This window comes from Diceros bicornis, chromosome 14 (genome assembly GCF_020826845.1).
Source record: "Diceros bicornis minor isolate mBicDic1 chromosome 14, mDicBic1.mat.cur, whole genome shotgun sequence".
NCBI classification, from domain to species: domain Eukaryota; kingdom Metazoa; phylum Chordata; class Mammalia; order Perissodactyla; family Rhinocerotidae; genus Diceros; species Diceros bicornis.
The window spans coordinates 51,538,369-51,559,939 of NC_080753.1; the positions used below are offsets into that span (position 1 = coordinate 51,538,369).

The 21,571-nt window shown below is 51.4% G+C and overlaps 1 protein-coding gene across 7 annotated transcripts in view; it reads right to left on the bottom strand.

Annotated features, from left to right (window-relative positions):
* JARID2 (jumonji and AT-rich interaction domain containing 2) overlaps window positions 1-21,571 on the bottom strand; it is a 258,502-nt gene that overhangs the window by 19,422 nt on the left and 217,509 nt on the right. For all 7 annotated transcript variants that reach the window (XM_058555224.1, XM_058555225.1, XM_058555223.1 and 4 more), the window contains 4 exons: window positions 20,050-20,285; window positions 8,098-9,130; window positions 3,877-4,379; window positions 485-577 (listed from right to left, as the gene is read on the bottom strand). In XM_058555224.1, the coding sequence (XP_058411207.1) occupies window positions 485-577; window positions 3,877-4,379; window positions 8,098-9,130; window positions 20,050-20,285 (1,865 nt within the window). The remainder of the gene's footprint in view (window positions 1-484; window positions 578-3,876; window positions 4,380-8,097; window positions 9,131-20,049; window positions 20,286-21,571) is intronic.

Below are 21,571 nucleotides of genomic sequence, written 5' to 3' on the forward strand. Positions count from 1 at the left end.
CCCGGCACAGAAGTGCTCGCTGTCTTTCCAGCCTCGTCCGAACTCAAAGAGCAGGGTTGGCAGACGCACAAAAATGGCAAGCTGCCAATCCCATTAAATAAAAATAGGAGAGAAGAAAAAGCACAACTGTGGTTTCAAGGGATTCCAAACATTCTCTTGCATAACAGACACAGAGAGGACGGGGAAGAAGCGGCCAGCTGGGCGGGGGATGGAGGCGGAGGACGGAGCTCAACCCGGGGACGTGGCCTCACAGCCTCGGGGTCAGGGTCCCTCAGGGAGAAGCCGGGAGGCTCCCTCTCCTCATTATGCTTTCTTGGCTTTGAACGCGTGTAGACTCAGGTAAGTTAAAACTTCTGGCTGGCCCCGGCACACAGACAACAAAGCCAGCCACTCAGGTCCTCTCGGCCCATCAGGCCCGGGGAGTCAGGGGACACTGCACGAGGCCACGACACGCAGGCGGGGGGCCGGGGTCAGCTGCACTCACCTCGATTTCAGCTGGTGCAGGCTCCTTGCTGAAGCACATGTTCATGATATTTCTTGCTGTTCGATAAAAAGTCGTTAAAGAAACAGACCTTCCCTGAAAACGACAGAAACAGAAGGGTAAAGCGTAAGACAGAGCTGAGCACTGACCCCAGACAGGCCACACCCCCATCCCGGGCCTCTGAGGGAGCTTCCCCGTGTGGCCGCAGGCCAGCGTGTGTCCTCAATTAACATGAGCAGAGAAGGTGGAAAAATATTCTCTCAGAAGGATCCTCAGGGCCGACAAAAGGAGACGGGGGCCCACTGCAGCACCAGGAGCAAACTGAGCCGTGTTCCGGCAGAACCAGCGCTGCACTGGGAGGCCACGAGCAGACGCATGCGGGAAGCCAGGAGTACACCTCCAGGGTCCTCTGTGGAAAGGCATCTTTCTTTCACTTCATGGAGAAGTGGGTACACCGCGGAAAGAGGCAGAATTCCTGTGTTTCCCCCACGTTAAGGGGTAGGATTAAGATTGTGGGCCAGCGAAGAAACTAAGAGAATCAGGACTGTGACTGGCTGGACCCCGTGACCAGGACCCTGCGGAGAGCAGCCTGGAGGACCCTGCAGGACAAACTGAGGGCGACGACTTCCACGCCCTGCAGGTCCTCGACACATGAAACCCGCCAGAGGAACAACCGAACCCCGTGGATCTGAGGGGCAAGAAGTAACCCAGTCACCCCCTTGCCACAGAAGTCACCGCTGTCCCGCTGGCAGCTCCCCGGCGAGGACACAGAGTGCCTTTACACGTCTGACCCCCAGCCCTCTGTTGCCCTTTCCAGGTGATAATCCAAACCATCTGCTCACTTTGAGAGAACAGCTCACCGTGTCAGTCTGGGAACCACAAGTTAGGGCCCGGTTTTACCTGCCGTAGAATACGTGCTGTTTTACAGAGACAAGCCCTCTAAGATACATGCCTTTCGCTCTTTCGTGACCAGGCACAGCGACCCCTTGATGGCAGAAATGTTTACTGAGCACCTACTGTATACTAGGCCGAGTTCTAGGGGCTGGAGACAGAGCAGAGCTCAACACTGACAAAATCTCTGGCCTAGCGGGGCTCACCTTCTGCCTGGGGAGCACGGCCCCTAAACATAAATAAGACTCTGAGGAGGCACTCAGTGCTATGAGCCAGAAGCAGAGTGACAGCAGGGGCAGGGACGGTGGCTTTTATCTGAGGTGGTCAGGGAAGCTCCCCTAATGAGGTGAGCTGGGAGCATCCCCACAATAAGTAACAGGCCTAGACCAGGGGGCAGAGTCTTCGTGCCTTTGGAAGGACAGTCAAAGCAGTCAGCATGAAGAGTCTGGATCTGCTTATGCTGTCCAGTTTTGGAAGTGACTACGCAGGGTTCTAACTAAAAGAAAATACTTCTGTTCAAGGTCTAATCTCTTCTGGCATTCTAACTACTAGGAGGGACCTAATTTTGCACTAAGGCAGAGGGCCCCCAGTTGGAGAAGGCGACACCCAGGGTGCTGAGAGGGGCTCAAGAACCATGAGGTCCCAGGCTCCCAGTGTGCACATAGCTGCCACTGAGCACTGCCACGGCCACCGGACCACTGCCACAGCCACACTCTTACATTTTTGTGATAAAATCTAAAAATACCCTTTACAAAGCACATTAAAAAAAAAAAAAAAAAAAAAAAAAACCTCTTACTCAGATCCAACTTATTCTCATATTATTGGCCTTCTTAAATAAATAGTAAAAATAGGAAATCTCTCATTTCATGAATTGGCTATTCAGAGTCACAGGATTCAACAAGTGGCTTCAACTGAGGAGGGCTTCTCAGGCAAACATTCAGCAAATACATCCAGAAAGTGCTCCTGAGTTTACACAGTCCATGGGTCGTCTTCTCCCTTTTCATGTCACGTTTAAAATGTGAGATACAAGCATGCCATCGGCAGGCTGCAGGTAGCCACTCCCCACCCCCACCGTCTCTGTGAGGCAGCGCTCGACAATGCCAATGGGGACACCGAACCCTCTCCAGGTCTAGTAATAGAAAAAATTCTCGGCAGGCAGGGTACTGCTTTCCAGAAGTGGGTGCAAGGGCTTTAAAAAAAAAAAAAAAAAAGGCAAAAAAATAAGAAGAGTGGGAGAGACTGGCCAGAGACATGACTTCCAAGCTTGGACTCAGAAAGGAAAGAGGCAGAATCTGGAGATGAGTCACAGGATTCCTCTGTGTCACGGACAGGCCAGGGCCTGCCCCCAGACGGCCATGGGAGCCTGGGGGTTGTGGGTGGGGCACAGTGATAACTGACAGCAGATTTCCAACAAGCAGAAACCCATCACCCCCCATTACTGCCAGGCTCCTCTGGAAGTGGAGCCCTGGCTGGGCGAGGGCCGCCAGGACCTGTCCAGGGAACACGGCCTCCCTGGCGAATCCAGAAGTGGATCACCGGGGGTGAGCCTGTGCACCCCTCAGAGCCCAGGCAATTCAGCAGAGGCCTGGTGGAGGTCTCAGCTGGGCTCTGCCATCTGTGCCTCGATGCCGCTCACACTGGTAGGCAGGGAGGGAGGTGGCCGCAGTCTCGCTTTAGAACCAGCCCGGCAGGCGGCTGCAGTCCCCACTGCTGAGCCTGGGCGAGCGGCAGGTGGGCTGCCAAGCGCCTCTGCCTGCTTCTTGGAGGAAGGAGCGAGTCTTCTCAGGATGGCTGGTGCTGCCACAAGATGTGGCAGCACTGGGGAAAACACTGCAAGTTTCACTTTCCGGGCTCTCCCCACCTCCTCCCCTACGGCGTGTTCCTGGCGAGAGCATGCTGATCGCTTTATCAGGGCCTGCTCTCCACGGAAAGACCTGGCAGAGGTGGCCGGAGAAGCGCGGCAGGCTGTGCAGAACGTTAATAAGGAGGCAAAGAAAGGGAGTGCTCCAAGCCACAGAGGGTCTGGTCCGCCAGGGTCTGAAGACCCCCAGACCTGACTGGGCAGTTCCCACCCTCCAGGATGAGATGGGGGTGCTCAGAGGGGCAGACTTGGAACCATGGGCCTAGGAGAAACTGCACGTGCATCCTCGGTACTGCATCTCAGGCACGTGGGCATGTGTGCACGGGCGTGTGTGCACACACACAGCTCATCCCATGCAAAGGAAACCCAAGGCCCGGAGCAGACAAGCGACTCACCCAGTGCTCATGACTGGCAAGGGGCAGTCAGGGCCAGCAGCAGCTGGCCAGATGCCCCGAGGCCCGAGTCCTGACCTCCCCGCCTCCCTGGCAGACTGCAGACATTTCTCTTTATTGCAGATGCTTTCCAGACAAGCTGTCTGGTGGCTGCAGGACCACCAGAGCCCACCACGGCAGCCAGTGCGCCCTCCATCAGCACCAGAGGGCCTCACTCAGCCCATTTCCTGCCCTCCGCGGCGGCGCCCTACCTTATATATACACTTGTGGAAGTCGCTGAGGACGCCTTTGTCCTCCTCCTCCTCCTTCACCACCTCCTTTTCCTGAGCAAAGAGTCGCCGCCGGCCCGTCTTGAGCTGGGCCTGGCCCACCTCTTGGAGCTTGCTGCGGAAGCCGTTCCTGTGCGCCACGCCGTTGATGAGCCCGTTCTTGGGCTCGAAGCGGGGCAGGGGGTGGAACTTGTTGTAGTCGTGCTCCGTGTGGCCCTCCAGGGGCCCCTTCCGCTTCTCCAGGATCTCCTTCTCCATCAGCACCTCCTTCTCCAGCCGCCGGTGCTCCTCGGGGGACAGGGAGTCGTAGGAGAGCAGGTACTGGCAGTAGGCCTCCTGGAGCTTGGCCAGCCGGTCCTGGGCAGTTTTGGGGATGCGCAGCATGTCTGCTAGTTTGTTCCATTTTTTGAGGTCAGTCACTTGCTGCATGCCGCCCATCTCGTTAATCAGCCGGAAAAAGCAGGCCAGGTCGAGCTCACAGCCTCCTGGGACGGTGAGGGGAGAAAACACAGACAGTGGGTGAAAAGGATCACGAACAAGACCTTCCTCAACTGACAGTCCAGGGAGGCCCACCATGGCCAGGGACGCCCGTCAGCTCTGGGGTCAGAGCAGCAAACAGCATCATTTTTGGCCCACAGGGAGCTTAGTCTCCGGAGAGATGGATGTTGGACAATCTTGGGAGCTACGGAGACAAAACAGACTGAGGGGCTGGAGAGGAATGAGGACCACTGTCTTAGGTAAGATGGTCAGGGAGGGCGTCCCCAAAGAGGTAACATTTAAGCAGAGGCCTGAACGGAAGGAGAGTGCTGGCTGTGCAGACCGGTGGAGGAACCATTCCAGTGTCCCCTGGAGCAGGGGCAGCATGTCTGCACTGGAGCACGCCCACCTCAAACACCAGGAGCGGGTATCATGAGACAAGGAGCAGGGTCCCATCCCCCGAGAGGGGCGGGCAGGGCCTGGGTTGTGCTGTCCGGCCACACCCACGTCCCAGTGTCACCCACAACAGCTGTGATGTCAGAAATCGTACACACACAGCGTGTCCTGTCAGTCCTGACTCCACTGCTAACACTCCACACACACACACACACACACACACACACACACACACACACGGCAACTTATTTTCAATCCCACTGGATTTCCAGGGTGACAGGCAAGATTTGCATGAGGGCACATGGCAGTCTGTCTGTCCCTCCCTCACTTCCTTCCATCCTCTGTTCACACAGAGGGACTGCTACCTGCGTCCTCACACAGAAGGACGTGTAGGCTAGTTTACACAGCATCCTTGATCAAGTTACAGCATTGTACAAGCACATCAACTCAAACACGTTTGACTGCCCTCCCGGTAACTTCTAGATGGGACTGGACAAGCAATCTCCCCATGGCCAATAAAGGGGGAAAGTCTCCGAGAATAATCCTCCACTGGCTGTCTTGGAGGTAAATATGCAACAAAATGCTAGGTGAGCAAAGTAAAAGTAAGCAAGTTTTAGATCTTTGGAAGGTAGAGGTGTATTTACATCCAAAACAAAAGGAAAAGCAGCAGGACTCCCGACAGACTCTAATGGCCGCCTGACAGCAACACCCGAGCGCAGGGTGGGCCGGGCACCTCGGGACCTCCAGGTGAGTGCCCAGACAACCTCGGCAGGGTGTGCGAGAGCAAGTCCCCGGCCTGTCAGTGAAACCAGGGGATGGGCGAGCAGCAGCCTGCATTCCAGTCACTCTGCTTGGTGGGAAGCTGGACTTGGTTCGCTGTGGACAACGGAGCCAGTCCTCATTGAGGACACCTGCCCCGACCTCGGCCAAGAGGGACCCGAGGCCCAGATTCCGTCACTCCCTCGAGGTCTCTGGCTCTCAGTCGGGAGACGCTCCGGGGCTGACAGCACTCTGCCTGGACTGTAGAGGTGCGAGTGGGGTGGGGTGAGTCCCGCCACCCGAGCCACAGCGGCTCAGCTCACAGGTCTCCCTAGAAGGGAGGCAGTCCACACTTTCGTCTTTTTCTCTAAGTCATTAATTATCATCCAACAGCAATTATAAACTTACACAGTTCTAGCAAATCCTTTATTTCACAGACTCTTCACCTGCCATGATCAGCCCAGCCACAGGGCCACCAGGCTGCTAAGTGGCCAAGTGCCTCCCTCACCCGAGTTCGTGCTCGTAAGACTCCCCAGGGGCTGGGTGCCCATCTGTGTCAACAGATGCAGAAGGAGCATTCGTTTTGGTGAATTCAGTTTTGAAACTGTTTCAAAACTACTAAGTCCCCGTGCTTCGAGACGGCTGAGCTCAGAGCCACGGCCTGAGGCCTCCACGGGTAACCGGCCAGGTGAGTACCGCTTTCACAAACTGTGACGAGGCTTTACACTTCCAGACCACGGCAAAGAGCGTGAACATACACGTCACAGTGATGAGTCCACTTGGCTTCTAGGGCTACAGGAAGGAGTCAAGGTTAAGAAAACCTACTCCAACAAAAGGTGGCTGGCTGTCATCAGGACGTCACCTGAGTACCCTACCTGTCCCTAAAAGACTCACCAATCCCCTGCAGGGTGGGGGGACCCAGGACGTGTCACCGCAGCCAGGAGGACTTGGTGCTGTTCTGAGTCACCCAGCAGGCTGAGTACGCATGGGGCGAAGCCAACACCCAACTCCGAGGCGCTCGCACCCGCTTAGCCTGTTCCCACAGCCCCGTGTCACTGTCTATCACAAGCCATCCCTGACAGCAGACCACAAACCAAGAATTCTTTCGAATTAAGTGATTCTTACTCCGGCATTAGCCCTGGCAGCACCTGCTGAGAGAAATAATGAAACTCCATCTTGTGAGGAACCCTATCTTGCTGCCAATTCTTGACACTTAAATGACTGTTAAACATCTCCTTTTCTCCCCGCCTTTGAATTACAAGGATCTCCAAAATGGAAGCAGGAATGTGTGCCGTGCACTGCTTCTTCTCATGGGTCTAGAGCTGAAGGGAAGTGTGTGACCTTACCTGGCTGTCCCAAAAGCAAACTCCACTCTGCAGAACCCACTCGCCCCTGACAGAGCAAGCTCATTCTAGAGGTGCGAAGTCCAGGAGAGGAAGAAAGGGAAAAGGGGCTCCAGGGGAGACTGTGAGTGGGCTCTGCCTGGGGGTCCAAGGGTCTTCAAAATTGCCGGGATGGACGGTCACTAGAGGAGTCACTGAGGCGAGCTTTGCAATGTTCCCAGCCAGAGCTGTGCTGCTCTTGGGACAAATTTAAACATGCCCCCTGACTGGTAGGCTCCACAAGGGCCTGGCTGGTCACCAAAGAAACAGAAGCTCAAGTAAAAACGAGGAGTGATAGAGACAAAGATCAGACAAAGAAATGGGCAAAAATCTACGAGAGCTTATGGGCTAAAACATGTTCCCCAAATATTCGCATGTTACAGTGCTAACCCCCAGTGCCTCAGAATGTGACCGAATTTGGAGACAAGGTCTTTAACGAGGTAATCAGGGGCGGGCCTGGTGGCACAGGCGGTTAAGTGCGCACGCTCCGCTGCAGTGGCCTGGGGTTCGCAGGTTCGGATGCTGGGCGCGCATCGACGCACTGCTTGGCAAGCCATGCTGTGGCAGCGTCCCATATAAAGTAGAGGAAGATGGCCATGGATGTTAGCCCAGGGCCAGTCTTCCTCAGCAAAATAAGAGGATTGGCAGATGTTAGCTCAGGGTCGATCTTCCTCACAAAAAAAAAAAAAAAAAGAGGTAAATAGGTTAAAACGGGTGGGTCCTAACCCAACAGGACTGGTGTCCTCATGACAGGAAGAGACACCAGGAATGTGAGCAGAGAGGCAAGACCATGTGAGGACACAGGGAGAAGACAGACGTCTACAAGCCAAGCAGAGGCCTCAGGAGAAACCAAGTCTGGCGACACCCAGACTTCCAACTTCCAGCCTCCACACTGTGAGACAGAAACTTCCCATTGGTTGAGCCCCCAGTGTGTGGTACCCAGTGTGGTGCCTGGTTAAGGCAGCCCAGCAGACGAATACGTGGGCAGTTCCCGTCTCCCTAGACTCTGCCCTGGCCCCCAGGGGGAGGCCAGGCAGCACGTGACGGCCCAGCTGGGAGAGCACGGGCCCCAACACCAACCCTCCCCTGCCACAAACACCCAGGACCTGGAGAAAGGAGCTTCCGACTCCTTCTGAGCAGCGGAGCAGCCCGAGCAGCCCACCCGCCCGAGGACGGGGAGAGCCCTTACCGATGAGGGGGAGCTCGTCCATGGTGATGCCCTGAGATCTGAGGTGCTTCTTGATGCAGGCCAGCCGCTGCACGTTGGGGCCCCAGCGCCGGCCGAGCTTGTGGATGTGCTGAATCTGCGTGACGAAGCGCATCTCGTCGTTGAGCTTGCACTCGGGCCGCCAGTCCGGAGGGGGGATCACCCTGCACATGCCGTACTTCTCCACCTGAGCGCGCACCGACTCGATGTAGACGAGCGGGTCGTGGAACTCCTTGGCCGACGGCCGGAGCACGGGGATCTCGTCCATGGCCGCCCAGCCGGCCCTGCCGCTCCCCTTCTCGGGCCTGGCCGACGCGTCGTGCGGCTTGTGCAAGGGCTCCGATTGCGAGGTAGAACGATTTTCACAGGAGGCGCCGTCCGTCTTGCCGTGTGCTTGTCTGCCCGGCGTGCTCTTCCCAGCCGTGGCCCGCTTTGGCCGGGTCCGCTCCACGCTCCGCTCGGGCACATCCTTCTTCCCGGGGCCGCTCAGCGGGGCCTTGTCCACCGGGGCCGCCGCCGCCTTCCTGCCGGGGGCTTCGGCACAGGCGGCCACCCCCTTCATTTTCTTGGGGGGCGACTGCGGTTTTTCCGCCTGGTGGGCCTCTTCCAGTCTCCTCTTGGAATTCCGCAGCCCCTCCCTCAGCTGCCGCCCCCCCACCTCCTTAGTGCATGACTTTGGGTTCAACCTGCCACTGACCTTGAGGCCACTAACGGCGGGCCCGGTGGACCTGGACGCCCCCCCGAGGGATAGCACCTGTTTGCGGGTTTTTGCATTGCTACTTTCAGTTTTCCCTGAGATTGTGTGGTTGACAGCTGAACTGGGCTTGTGGTGATTGGGTTTGGTTTCCTTGACCAGTTCTCTCTTGGCTTTGGTGTATGTGACAGTCCCCTTCGTCACCGTTGCAGTGTACTTCACAGTTTTGGACGGTGAAGGTCTGACTTCGCGCATCTTTTTGGCACTGGTTGCACTTGTACCCAGAGATGACATTCGAGTGACTCCATTTACCTTAGAAACCTGGGAGGCAGCAGGAGAAGCAGAGGGGAAAAAGCAGAATTAGTATTTGCTGAGAAGGTGACCTCCACACGCCGGTAACCACACAGAGCCAGCACCTGCTCTGAGACGAGGGGGCGTGGGGTTACTGGCAAAGCTAACAAAATGCCCAGCCATGAACTAAACTCCGATATTCCGTTTCAGAATCTTTCTACGACTGTGTGCCTATCCTCCTGCACAAAAACACACAGCCAGAACTGGTGCAGCCCAGTGGGGTCTCTTGGGTGTGTTTTAACATTCATGTTTGTTCCCACGGCTCTTTCAGGCAATAAGATGTTTCACAATGAGGACCTCTCCACGTGCCTGCCAATCACCTGTCTCAGGTGAGTAACATTCAGGACAGCAAGATCCTGCCCACTGGGGCCACAGGAGATAGACACACATACTCAGACCTTTATATCCCTGTTCAAGAAAGCACATGTTTGCTATTCTTGGTGTGCTCCCCATAACAGCACAAGCTGCCCACAGAATTTTAAAATCTATGTGCTAAGAAAAGTAAACAAAAACACCATGGGCAAGAAAAGAACAAGAGCACTTATGTGGTTCAGCTCTGATGCAAATCGCAGGCAAAGCCCAGAGGTGTGGTGGCTGACTGTTGGCATCTTCGAGACTGGACACCAGGCAGTGCCTCCCAAGTACGAGGGATGCGTTCGACCTCTTTACTGAGGCAAAACATGCCCCAGCCTCACCTGCACAGGTGTTTCCTATTTTCCCACCCTCAACCAACCCCCACATTTGGTTCTACGGGAACTGGGTCATCAGAAGCAGCTTCTCTGCACGGGCTGACTTACAGCTTGGACAACAGGGTAATTCTGCGACACACACAAGTCACCCGCGTTTATAAAGAGAAACCAGAGTGACTTGGTGGACCCCAGACATGCATTAAATTCCAGAGCACGAGGAAGGGCCCACGACAGGAGCTACTGCTGGGCCGGCAGGTCTGGATGGACATCGCATCATGACTGCGCCTCTCAGAGGCCTCTGACATGTCAATGTCTTGGGTATCAATTTCTCCTCTGCAACATGAGTTCAAAAACAGGGATTCCAGGGTTCCGCAAGCACCAATGCCTCCAAAAGAGGCAGACTAAAAATTACACGATTATGGGGAGACACAAAGCAGAAACAAGAGCCCTCTTTTCTCACCAAAACCCCGAGAGGAAGGTGACAGGGTGGAGGGAGCCTGCGCTCCGTGGTCGGGAAAGCTGACCAGCCGCAGTCATCCAGAAGCGCCTCCCACCTCTGGGCTGAGAGGACACCTAAAGCAGCTGGCTCCTGTCAACACCCGGGGCCACCACAAACTGTGCAGCTGCCTTACCACAAGAAGCTGAGTGCCCAGGGGACAGGGCCTAAGTCTTAGTGACCTCTGCCCTAGGCCCAGGCCCAGGCCAGGAATCTGCACAGTTAGCTTAGGTAAGAAACAAAACAAAAACAAAAATCCTTCCGGCAGGTATCCAAACCAGGGGTTCTCAGAATCCCCTGGAAAGCTTGTCAAAGCAGATCACTGGGCCTCACCCCCAGAGTTTTTCATTCAGTAGGTCCTGTGAATTTACATTTCTGACAAGGTCCCAGGGGATGCTGAGGCTGCTCATCGAGGGACACACTAAATATTAGCAGAAAGTTCTGAAAACAGAAAAAGGAAAGAAGCCACCGAGACTTTATTTCTTTATACGTCACTAATTATACACATCTGATCAAAGCCATCAATTCTTGGTATGAGATTGTACTCCATGAGCAAACCCCAGGGCATTTAGTGAGTCAGGTTTCTGGTGAGCCAGCTTCGACTTCTGGTCTGGACTCAGTGAGGTCCTGGGCCCCAGTGGAGAGGCTGAAGGGAAGGCCCAGGATTATAGCCTGGATCCTCCACTGCTTGCAGGACTGACAGGATCAGGTGGGAAAGAGAAGGGTCTGGAATAAACAACGGGAAATTAAAACAAACAAACAAAAACCCAGCAGCCTGGCAACAATAAATTAAAAACAAATTTATAAAACCAGGGGTGGCGGCAAAGACAAATTTTCCATGGTAAGTACCACTAATTTAGAATAGGGGTATGGTGAGGAATGCAAATCTCTCTAATTTTTAATTGTTCTTTCAAATTCTTCCACTGACTGAAAACAAAACAAACCATTTAGAACAACAAAAGCAAATGTGAAATCTTGCTGTGGCTCATACAGAGATTTTTCCATCATCAAGACACTAGCAGGCCGGCCCCGTGGCTTAGCAGTTAAGTGCGTGCGCTCCGCTGCTGGCGGCCTGGGTTCGGATCCCCGGCGCGCACCGACGCACCACTTCTCTGGTCATGCTGAGGCCGTGTCCCACGTACAGCAACTAGAAGGATGTGCATCTATGACATACAACTATCTACTGGGGCTTTTGGGGGAAAAATAAATAAATAAAATTAAAAAAAAAAAAAGACACTAGCAAGTCCTCAGGGATCCAGTATCTTCAGAGAAGGCTCCATTTCCCAGACCGTGGAAGACAATGCCCCTTTGGCCTCCATCTTCGGTTAACCATTTAAAGTACAACCTGTTTCAACTCTTTACCCAGTTCCAACTTAAACAGATTGCACAATACAGTGTAATCTCTTCTTGAAGATGAGGGATCTCCTGTGAAAACGGCCAACACTCCACGGTGCAGGGCATCACCATCTCCCACAAGACAGTTCACTTCTTGCAAAGGTTTAGTTCAGCCCTTGTGAAACCTGGGACCCCTGAGAATCCCTGGGAGAGCTTGAAAACAATGCCGATTTCACAGTGTAACCCCCAGATTCTGATCTAATTGGTGAGGACAGAGAAAGGGGATCAGTGGGCAAGCCCCCAGAAGGCTTAGTGTTCCCACAGAAATTTTGGCCCCACCCTTCCCCAGCATCCCTGATCACCTGTGGGAGCCCGGGAAGCCCGAGTTCCACATCTCTCAGATTCTACCTCCAGCAAGAGTGCAGGGCCCTCAGGTCTGTCCATCCTGGCTGCAGGGGGCACCTGACCTCCTGGCTCCTCTGGTGCAGGCAGGTAAATTCTCTGCATAGTGGAATTCTATGTAAGTATTTCACCATCTTCAATGGCAAAGAAGCCCCTCTTTGTTTACATATTTCTATACTTAAATACTGGCTTTTTGCCAAGATGTGCAGTTAACTCACTCAATCAGAAGAATGACTTAATCTCTTCGTTTTCTTCCTCACTGTTATACCACTATCTTCAAAAGTGTCCACCCAAATCTTACACATGCATGTCCATATAATAAGTCCAAAGACTAAATGTATCCCCCTCATAACCCGTTACAATGAACTTTAATTTACAGAGAGATTACAAAGATTGGAAAGAGCATCTTCCACTGACCATATCTCCTCTTCATCCTGTATTGTAAGCCAAACCGTAGAGGCCACGATGCAGCTGACGAGCTAACACAGGAATCAATCCGTCCCACCAGCTGTGCCATGTGCCCTAAAGTTAGGGACAAACCAGAACCAGCAACCCAGGACCCACCTGTCTAACACACAGATGCCTATTCCTTGTCCTGTACTTGTCTCTAGGGCTCCAATGTTTAATTGGTAGCAAAGAAAACAAAGGAATGGGGGAAGGCATTGATTTACCTTGCCATTGGGGGGTCTCCCCGAACCACCACCTTATCAAATAGAACCAAACGCCCAGGTCACCAGGCCAGCTCACCACGCGGCATCACTGTTGTACATCCTGAGAAGGTGCTTACACTGAGCACAGTAGAGAGAGGCCACTTTAATTCACTGGCGAATTTAACACAAAGTTAGCTTATGGCAGAACCCTCCAATGTGCAAAAAAAAAAAAAAAAAAAACATTTTAGCTGAATAACTTGACGTCTCTTCAAGTTGTTCCTCCTCTCAGCTCTGGTGTGGATTTCTGACTTGGCATCCCACTTCTCACAACTCCCCCACTCTGCAACAAGTGAAGTGTCTGCAGCTTGTTCTCCGTGGCCCACCACCACCCACCCATCACTGGTGCTCAGGTCACCCCAGGCCCACAGCCATGAGGTTTTATACAGTCCAGTCCTAGTCAAGAAAGCTATCCTTATAGTTCCACCAAAATTCAATTGTCAAGCTCTTATCTCCCACTAGAGGGAGCTATTGAGTCAGATGCCTCTGCTCATCCTTTCAGAACCCAGAAGCAGCTAGGGAGCTCGAGACACATTCATGGGTTGGGGATAGTCCATTTGGACTTTAAAACTTGAATTAAAAAAGAGGCAGGGGTGGGCCTGGTGGTGCAGGCGGTTAAGTGCGTGCCCTCCGCTGCGGCGGCCCGGGGTTCGCCGGTTCGGATCCCGGGCGTGCACCGACGCACCGCTTGTCAGGCCATGCTGTGGAGGCATCCCATATAAGGTGGAGGAAGATGGGCACGGATATTAGCTCAGGGCCAGTCTTCCTCAGCAAAAAAGAGGAAGATTGGCAGATGTTAGCTCAGGCCTGATCTTCCTCACAAAACAAACAAACATTCCTCACAAAAGAAACAAACAAACAAAAAGAGGCTGAAATGAACAAACTCCACTGGACAAGCCAGGGAGTTCAGGAAGGGGAGAGAAGACCTCCTGGTATGGCAGGCCCCTTTGTTAAGCGGAAGACCAAAGACTCAAGTTCAGGAGGACAAGAGCATCCAAACGTTCTCCAAAGCAGCAGGACAAGGCTGAGGTTTAGACCCATTCTCAAAAAGGAAAACCTGGGTTCTGGGGAGAGTCCCCAAATCTCTTTACAACACCTGCTCCCACTATAGGCAACTGAACGAGTCACAAATACCATGCGACAAACACGTGCAATTCAAACTACACACGTAACCTGATGAGGACTAAGACCCTGAACATTCTTACAGCTAAGGTGATGTGATTTCTGACGTTTTCTCTCCGGATGTCCGTTTATCATTTTCCAGCACTTTAAAAGAATACTCCCAATTCTCTGGTTTGACCAGAGCTTAAACCTCCTCTCTGAATTTTACGAGGCCAGGACTTTTCGGCCACCCCTGTATATTTTAACGTGAAAGCCTATCCTCCAAGGTAGCACACCTCAGTGGATCTTCTGCCTGGGCGTGTCTGCTGGCTGCCCACGCGAGTCGAGGATTTTCTTCTTCACGTTACAGCTCAGCCTCAGTGGAATAAATAAGAACAGAGAGGTGACCATGTTCGGCACAGCCTAATAATCCATGTCCTGGCTTACCGACCACACAAACTTCTATGCAAGTGAGAAATTCCTCATGCCGCTCTTGGAAAACAAACATTTCAAAACCCTCTCTAGGTGTAAGGTCATTTGTTTTATCATCCTAAATTTTTTTAGTGTCTTTTACTGCATTTAAACTGGGGTACATTTTAAGGAAATGAAAAGGAAAACATCATTCGCCCCTTCGTCTGGCACCTACCACACATCCACAGGATCATCCAGGGACAGCCCCTGCCCTGACAGTTCCAGGCTGTTACACCACATGTGCATCACAACAGACACGGCCCCCTTGGTATTATAAGACCAGAGGGCCAGCAAGGGCCCCTCACACCGAGAAAAAGGCAGAGGTGACTGGCATGTCCACACGCTCTAAGTCTCCGGGTCTAGGGCTTTTGTGGAGCCTACAAACTATACACAGCATCATGCAAGGTAGTGAGAGAAGTGGCTATTTTTGTAAAAAGAGCGAGTTATCAGACAGTGCTTCCGAGCACATCAGAGCCAACAGGGTGAAGTGACTTAGGGGCAGCAGCCCCTAAACAGTGTATGCTTCCACCCTGCCCATCTACACATCATGTAATCCATTTATCCTTTTCTTTTAGATGGAAATAAGAAAACTAATCATATTTGAAATTAAAGATCAGAGTATCTGTTGGGCTCCTATCTTTCATGCAGTGGAAAAGACGAAAGGTCAGATTCTAATCATGTGCATCAGGTAGTTACAAAGGAATCTACAATCTGCTTTTACCGACCTTATTTTCAGAGTACAGTCATCCCTCGGTACCCATGGGGGATTGGTTCCAGGATCCCCTGCAGATACTAAAATCCGTGGATGCTTAAGTCCCTTAGTCAGCTCTCTGTATTCACAAATGCAAAACCTGCGAATGCGGAACCCACGAATATGGAGGGCCAACTGTACTTAACAGGATTTGATGGTTTCAAAATTATCGTTTCATTTCTCACAATATCCCCGTGAGAGGAGTTGGCATGACTGGTTCCAAATGTACAATAGGGCCCCGGAAGGGTAAGTATCACCTTTAAGTCTCAGTGAAGGTTGTGGTCAGACCCAAACTAGAACTGGGAGCCCTGGGCCATCCCACCCGGGTTGATAAGACAGGGAAGGGAGGGCACGCAGGGGGGAGTAGGAGAGAGGAAGGGGGTGATGGGAGGAACCCCCCTTGAACCTGCAAAGACTCTAACCTGAACACAGAAAGCAAGCCACGCTCCTACACTTACATGACGGGAGTCTGCTCTGTAAGGGGCACCCGGGTCTCTCCCCCAACTCCGAGGCTGCATGTGAAATGGGCCACATGTGCATGCCATGGAGCGAGGGGGGCAGGGGCAAGCCCAGGGCAACGGGTACTTTCTGCTCCCCTCAACTCTTACTTCCAACTGTGCGAATTCCTCTTGCTCCGTTACGAAGGGAAATCCAGAAGTGTCGCGCAACTGCTCAGAGCTAAGGATGAGCTGCCACCCACTCAGACCAGAGGTTTACTCAACCCAGCCTTATACACGGAAGTGCAAAAAGAGAAAGTGTGTGTGTTCGTATGTGACTATGATTCTTCGTGAACAGAGTCACATATCCATCCCTCACTAGGCCCCGCCCCTTACAAGTCCTTTATTCCTGCCCCACAGATCGATCCTCTCCCTCTCTGGGTTTCTTTTTAATTGATCTCTGTCATAAACCAAACACCTGTGGCAGAGTTCTGCACAAGTGCCTATAAAGCCGACAGCTCTGAAATGGAGTGGGGACAATTCGTCAAAGACGCAGAAACCAAAGGTATGGTGCTCCCTGTGCTTTGCGCTCTTGGTCCTGAAAATTGGGCACCCAGTGCTGGGGGCCATTCCACAACGGTGCGCACCCGTTCTCACCAGGAAACCGTGATGTCTGTGTTTCAGGAACAGTGGGCGATGTTCAAAATACACTAAAACCATTCGCTTCATGTCAAGATAACACCGTAAAGGATGAAGAAGTGGCTATCTGAGGACCGTGGAAACCTAAGTGTGAGGACTCTTACCTCCTCCACACAACTCCAGGTGAAGACCTGAGTGTTACTGGAAAGCTCAAGGTTAAGACTAACACAGGCCTACCTCGTTTTATCGCTCTTCACTTCACTGTGCTTGGAGGATATTGCGTTTTACAAATTGAAGGTTTGTGACAGCCCTGCGTTGAGCAAGTCTACTGGTACCATTTTTCAAACAGCATTTGCTCACTTCACGTCTCTATGTCACATTCTGATAGTTCTCTCAATATCTGAAACTCTTGCATTATTATTACATTTCTTATGGTGATCTGTGGTCACTGATCTTTCATGTTACTATTGCAACTGTTCTGGGGCACCATGAACCGCACCCATATAAGACGGCAAACGTAATTAAACGCTGTATGTGTTCTGGCTGCTCCATCAACCGGCTGTTCCCTGTTCTCTCTCCCTCTCCTCGGGCCTCCCTATCCCAAGGACAACAATACTGAAATTAGGCCAATTAATAACCCTACAATGGCCTCTACGTGTCCAAGTAAAAGGAAGAGTCGTATGTCTCTCACTTTAAATCAAAAGCTAGAAATAATCAAGCTTAGTGAGGAAGGCATGTTGAAAGCTGAGACAGGCCAAAAGCTAGGCCTCTTGAACTAAACAGTTCTCCAAGTTGTAAATGCAAAAGAAAAGTTCTTGAAGGAAATTGAAAGTGCGACTCCAGTGAACACATGAATGATAAAGTGAAACAGCCTTATTGCTGATATGGAGAAAGTTCCAGTGGTCTGGATAGAAGATCAAGCTAGCCACAACATTCCCTTAAGCCAAAGGCTAATCCAGAGCAAGGCCCTAAATGTCCTCAATTCTGTGAAGGCTGAGAGAGGTGAGGAAGCTGTAGAAGAAAACTTTGAATCCAGGAGAGGTTTGTTCATGTGGTTTAAGGAAAGAAGCCATCTCCATAACATAAAAGTGCAAGGTGAAGCAGCAAGTGCTGATGTAGAAGCTGCAGCAAGTTCTCCAGAAGATCTAGCTAAAATAATTAATGAAGGTGGCTACACCAAAGAACAGATTTTCAATGTAGACAAAACAACCTTATATTGGAAGAAGCAGCCATCTGGAACTTTCATAGCTAGAGAGGAGAAGCCAATGCCTGGCTTCAAAGCTTCAAAGGACAGGCTGACTCTCTTGTTAGGGGCTAATGCAGCTGGTGACTTTAAGTTGAAGCCAATGCTCACTTACCATTCTGAAAATCCTAGGGCCCTTAAGTATTATGCTATATCTACTCCGCCTGTGCTCTATAAATGGAACGACAAAGCCTGGATGACAGCCCATCCGTTTACAACATGGTTTACTGAATAACTCAACAGACCAACTGCTCAGAAAAAAGGATTCCTTTTAAAATATTACTGCTCATTGACAATGCAGCTGGTCACCCAAGAGCTCTGATGGAGATGTACAACGAGATTAATGTTGTTTTCATGCCTGCTAACACAACATCCATTATGCAGCTCATGGATCAAGGAGTAATTTCAACTTTCAAGTCTAATTATTTAAGAAATACATTTCATAAGGCTATAAGCTGCCATAGATAGTGACTTCTCTGATGGATCTGGACAAAGGAAATTGAAAACCTTCCGGAAAGGATTCACCACTCTAGATGCCATTTAAGAATATTCAGGATTCATGGGGAGAGGTTAAAATATTAACATTAACAGGCGTTTGGGACAAGTTGATTCCAGCCCACATGGATGACTATGAGGGGGTCAAGACTTCAGTGGAGGAAGTAACTGCAGATGTGGCAGAAACAGCAAGAGAACTAGAATCAGAAGTAGAGCATTGAAGAGGTGACTGAATTGCCGTAAGATGATAAAACTTAAATGGATGAGGAGTTGCTTCTTATGGATGAGCAGAGAAAGTGGTTTCTTGAGATGGAATCTACTCCCGGTGAAGATGCTTGAAGATTGTTGAAATGACAACAAAGGATTTAGAATATTAGATAAACATAGTTGATAAAGCAGCGGCAGGGTTTGAGAGGACTGACTCCAATTCTGAAAGAAGTTCTACTGCGGTAAAATGCTATCAAACATCGCACACTACAGAGAAATCATTTGTGAAGCAGAGAGTCAATTAATGCAGCAAACTTCACTGTTGTCTTATTTAAGAAACTGCCCCAGTCACCCCAGCCTTCAGCAACCAGCACCCTGATCAGTCAGCAGCCTTCAACACTGAGGCAACACCCTCCACCAGAAAAAAGTTCAGGACTGGCTGAAGGCTCTGATGATGGTTAGCAGTTTTTAGCAATGAACTATTTTTTAATTAAGGTTTGTACATTGCTTTTTTTTAGACATAATGCTACTGCACAATTAATAGACTATAGTATGGTGTAAACATAACTTTTATATGCACTGGGAACCAAAAAATTCGTCTGACTCGCTTTATTGTGGTGGTCTGGGAACTAAAACCGCAGTATCTCCGAGGTGCGCCTGGTAATACGTATGTTGACACACATTTCTCTGTCTGGCTGCGTACGAATATAGTAACATTTCAGAGAGAAATACTTCGAACATTACCAAGAATGAGAAAGACCATGTTAAAGAACACTTCAACACAGGAGGAATTTCACTATTTTCACACCACAATGACCACCTTTTAGTCATTCCAGAGTACTGCCAGTCAGGAAATCTCTTCAGTCTACCCACACCTTGCCCTGAATCAGTCTTTACAGATTACAGTTTTGGTCTATTCTAGGGAATTGAACTCTGAGTTAAAAGTCCGGGTGAGGAGAACTCATCTGATATGATCTCCAAGGCTCACTGACTTTAAAATGGAGTGAGGAACAGGAGCATGAGAGGTCAACAAAATGCCACCTGACCTGCCATCACTGTGTGCCTGCAGGCACCTGCCTTTCTCCCTCCCAGGATCCAGAGAAATCACTGTCAAAGGACATGAACACAGTGACAGCAACAATGGCTGAGCCCTGAGGCCATTCTTAAGAGTTTCCCCAACAGGATCTGTGTCATCTAACCGGACCCTGAAATGGGGGGCAGTGGGGGCACTGAGAGCACTGTGCACCTGCCCTCTGCTGAGACGCAGGACTCAAATCGCTCAGCTGTGCCTCATCACACGTGCACACTGCCCAGCAGTGTGCGCACCCACGCAAGTCTTCTGCTCACAAGTCCTGGCGGAGAGATGCTAATTCTCACATTACGAAGAACAGATGAACAGTCCAGGATCATCTGCTGACAGCACTAGGCAGTCTGCAGGCTCGTTTCAAGGCGTAACTTATCAGCTCTCTGCCTAACGTGAGGAAACAACCAAGTCCTCCCAGTACTGGTGGGATGGAAGGGGCCCTAATAGGGCGCGTGGGGTGGAAGAGGCGTAATGAAGGAGGTAGGTTCCCTTCCTAGCCTCTTAATACATCCCCACACATGCAATTCAACAGATTATGGCACTCGCCGCCTGCAGCATCCTCTAGGGATGAACGCAAATCCCCCCATGGCCCAGGCAGATGGATCTTCCCAGAAGAGGTGTGTACATGCACACCTCTGTGCACAGATACTGTTCCTCTCTCCCACCTCACCTCTGAGCATCATTTCCTGCTTTTGGAACCCTCGAAACATGGATTTCGTGAGGCTACCACACACATTTCCCCTTCAGTAACTTGGTGAGATGAGGAGGGGGCATCGGGCAGGCACCCTCTCGGCCAGACCATGGTCCCCGGAGCGGCAGGGCTGGGCTTTACCTGCTTCCGTAAGTCCTGAGCCGACCGATGCAGAGGGGGGTGGTGGTGATTAGCAGCGAGCCCCTTGGCCGAGGAGCCTGTGGAGGGGGCCGCGGGGGGGTGGGTCGCTGAAGCCTGCTCCCTCCGGCTGTCAGCCCGGTGATCGCTGTGCTTCTCCTTCCCGGGAGTGGCCTCTTTGCTTTTGTGTTTTTGAACAGGTTCTTTCTCCCGTGATGACCTGCTGGAACCATTGAAAACTGGAAAGGAAGGAAAAAGGAAGAATGAAGTCACTACACTGAGTATGCTGCCATGTGTGTCAAAAAGAGACAGAAAAAGAAAACATTCTGGAAGACTATCAAGTCTCATCCACTCTCAAGAGCAACCCCAAGTCAAAACACAACCACCACAAAAACGCAAAGTACGGGGGATAATCCTAAATACTGAGACCAAAAAAAAAATCATAAACATACCCCAAGAATTTTTTCCTTTGGTTGAAATGATTGAAAAACCTAATTTTTAAAATCCCTATTAAAAAAACCCCAGCAGCCTCCAGAATATCAACATCACACTTTAAACACAAAGTAATTAAAATGAAGAAACTCATACAAATAATCACACACCAAGAACAGGACTACCTCGTGTATAAAGATACAGGGGACCTGAAATAAGACAATATATTCTCAGATTTAAAAGTTACGCATTTTCAGGCTGAAAATCTGCTAACGGTTCCGCGTCAGAGACGCAGCTGCTCCACGTGACCCTTCAGTGAGCACAGAGGAAGGAGAAAGGGACATCGGAGCTTTGAGCCAGACCCATTTCCTATTCCAGAAATCGTAAGAGCAGTAACAGCTAACAGGTATCAGGTACTTACCACAAACGAGGTGAACCACGCTCAATCTCTGAGGTGCACTCAGCCTCTGAACCCGAAGGGACAGGACATTATCACCACGCCCATTTTACAGATGAAGCCAACAAGAGTGGAGAAGGTGAGCGCCTCACCCAAGCCATGCTGCCTGTCACCAGGGCACCCAGGTCAGCCTGCCGCCGAAGCCCAATGTCCCCTCCCCGACCCCCAGGTGGGTTCTCAGTGCCAATGTGCAACGTGCCCACAGCATTCCACCCACTTAGCAAGTCCAAAGGAGAACAGCGATGCTCAGGGTTTTTACAGCCAACTTCAATCACGGTGCCGTCGCTGAGTTCTCTCTTCTGCTTTACAGCTGGGACTTGCAGACCTAGACAGACTCAGCAGGTCTGGCTCCTCTCCGTGGCATCAATGAGCCTTTCACATCTGTCATCTGTTCCCCTCGCACACACAGGGCCCCCTACTCCCCTCAAACCATCCCAGCAGGCAGCCTACTTCTTCAGGGAGGGAGGAAGGACATCCCATGCCTGGTCTGGTCTGCTCCACCCCACGAGCTCCAGGCAGAACAGCACGGAGAAGCTATAGTGAGCCCTTTAACTGTCATTTTAAAAAGGCTTCTGTGCATTTGCTGACAGAGGGAGCCTTAAAAGGTCACTGTGCCCACCTGCCCATCCGGCACCT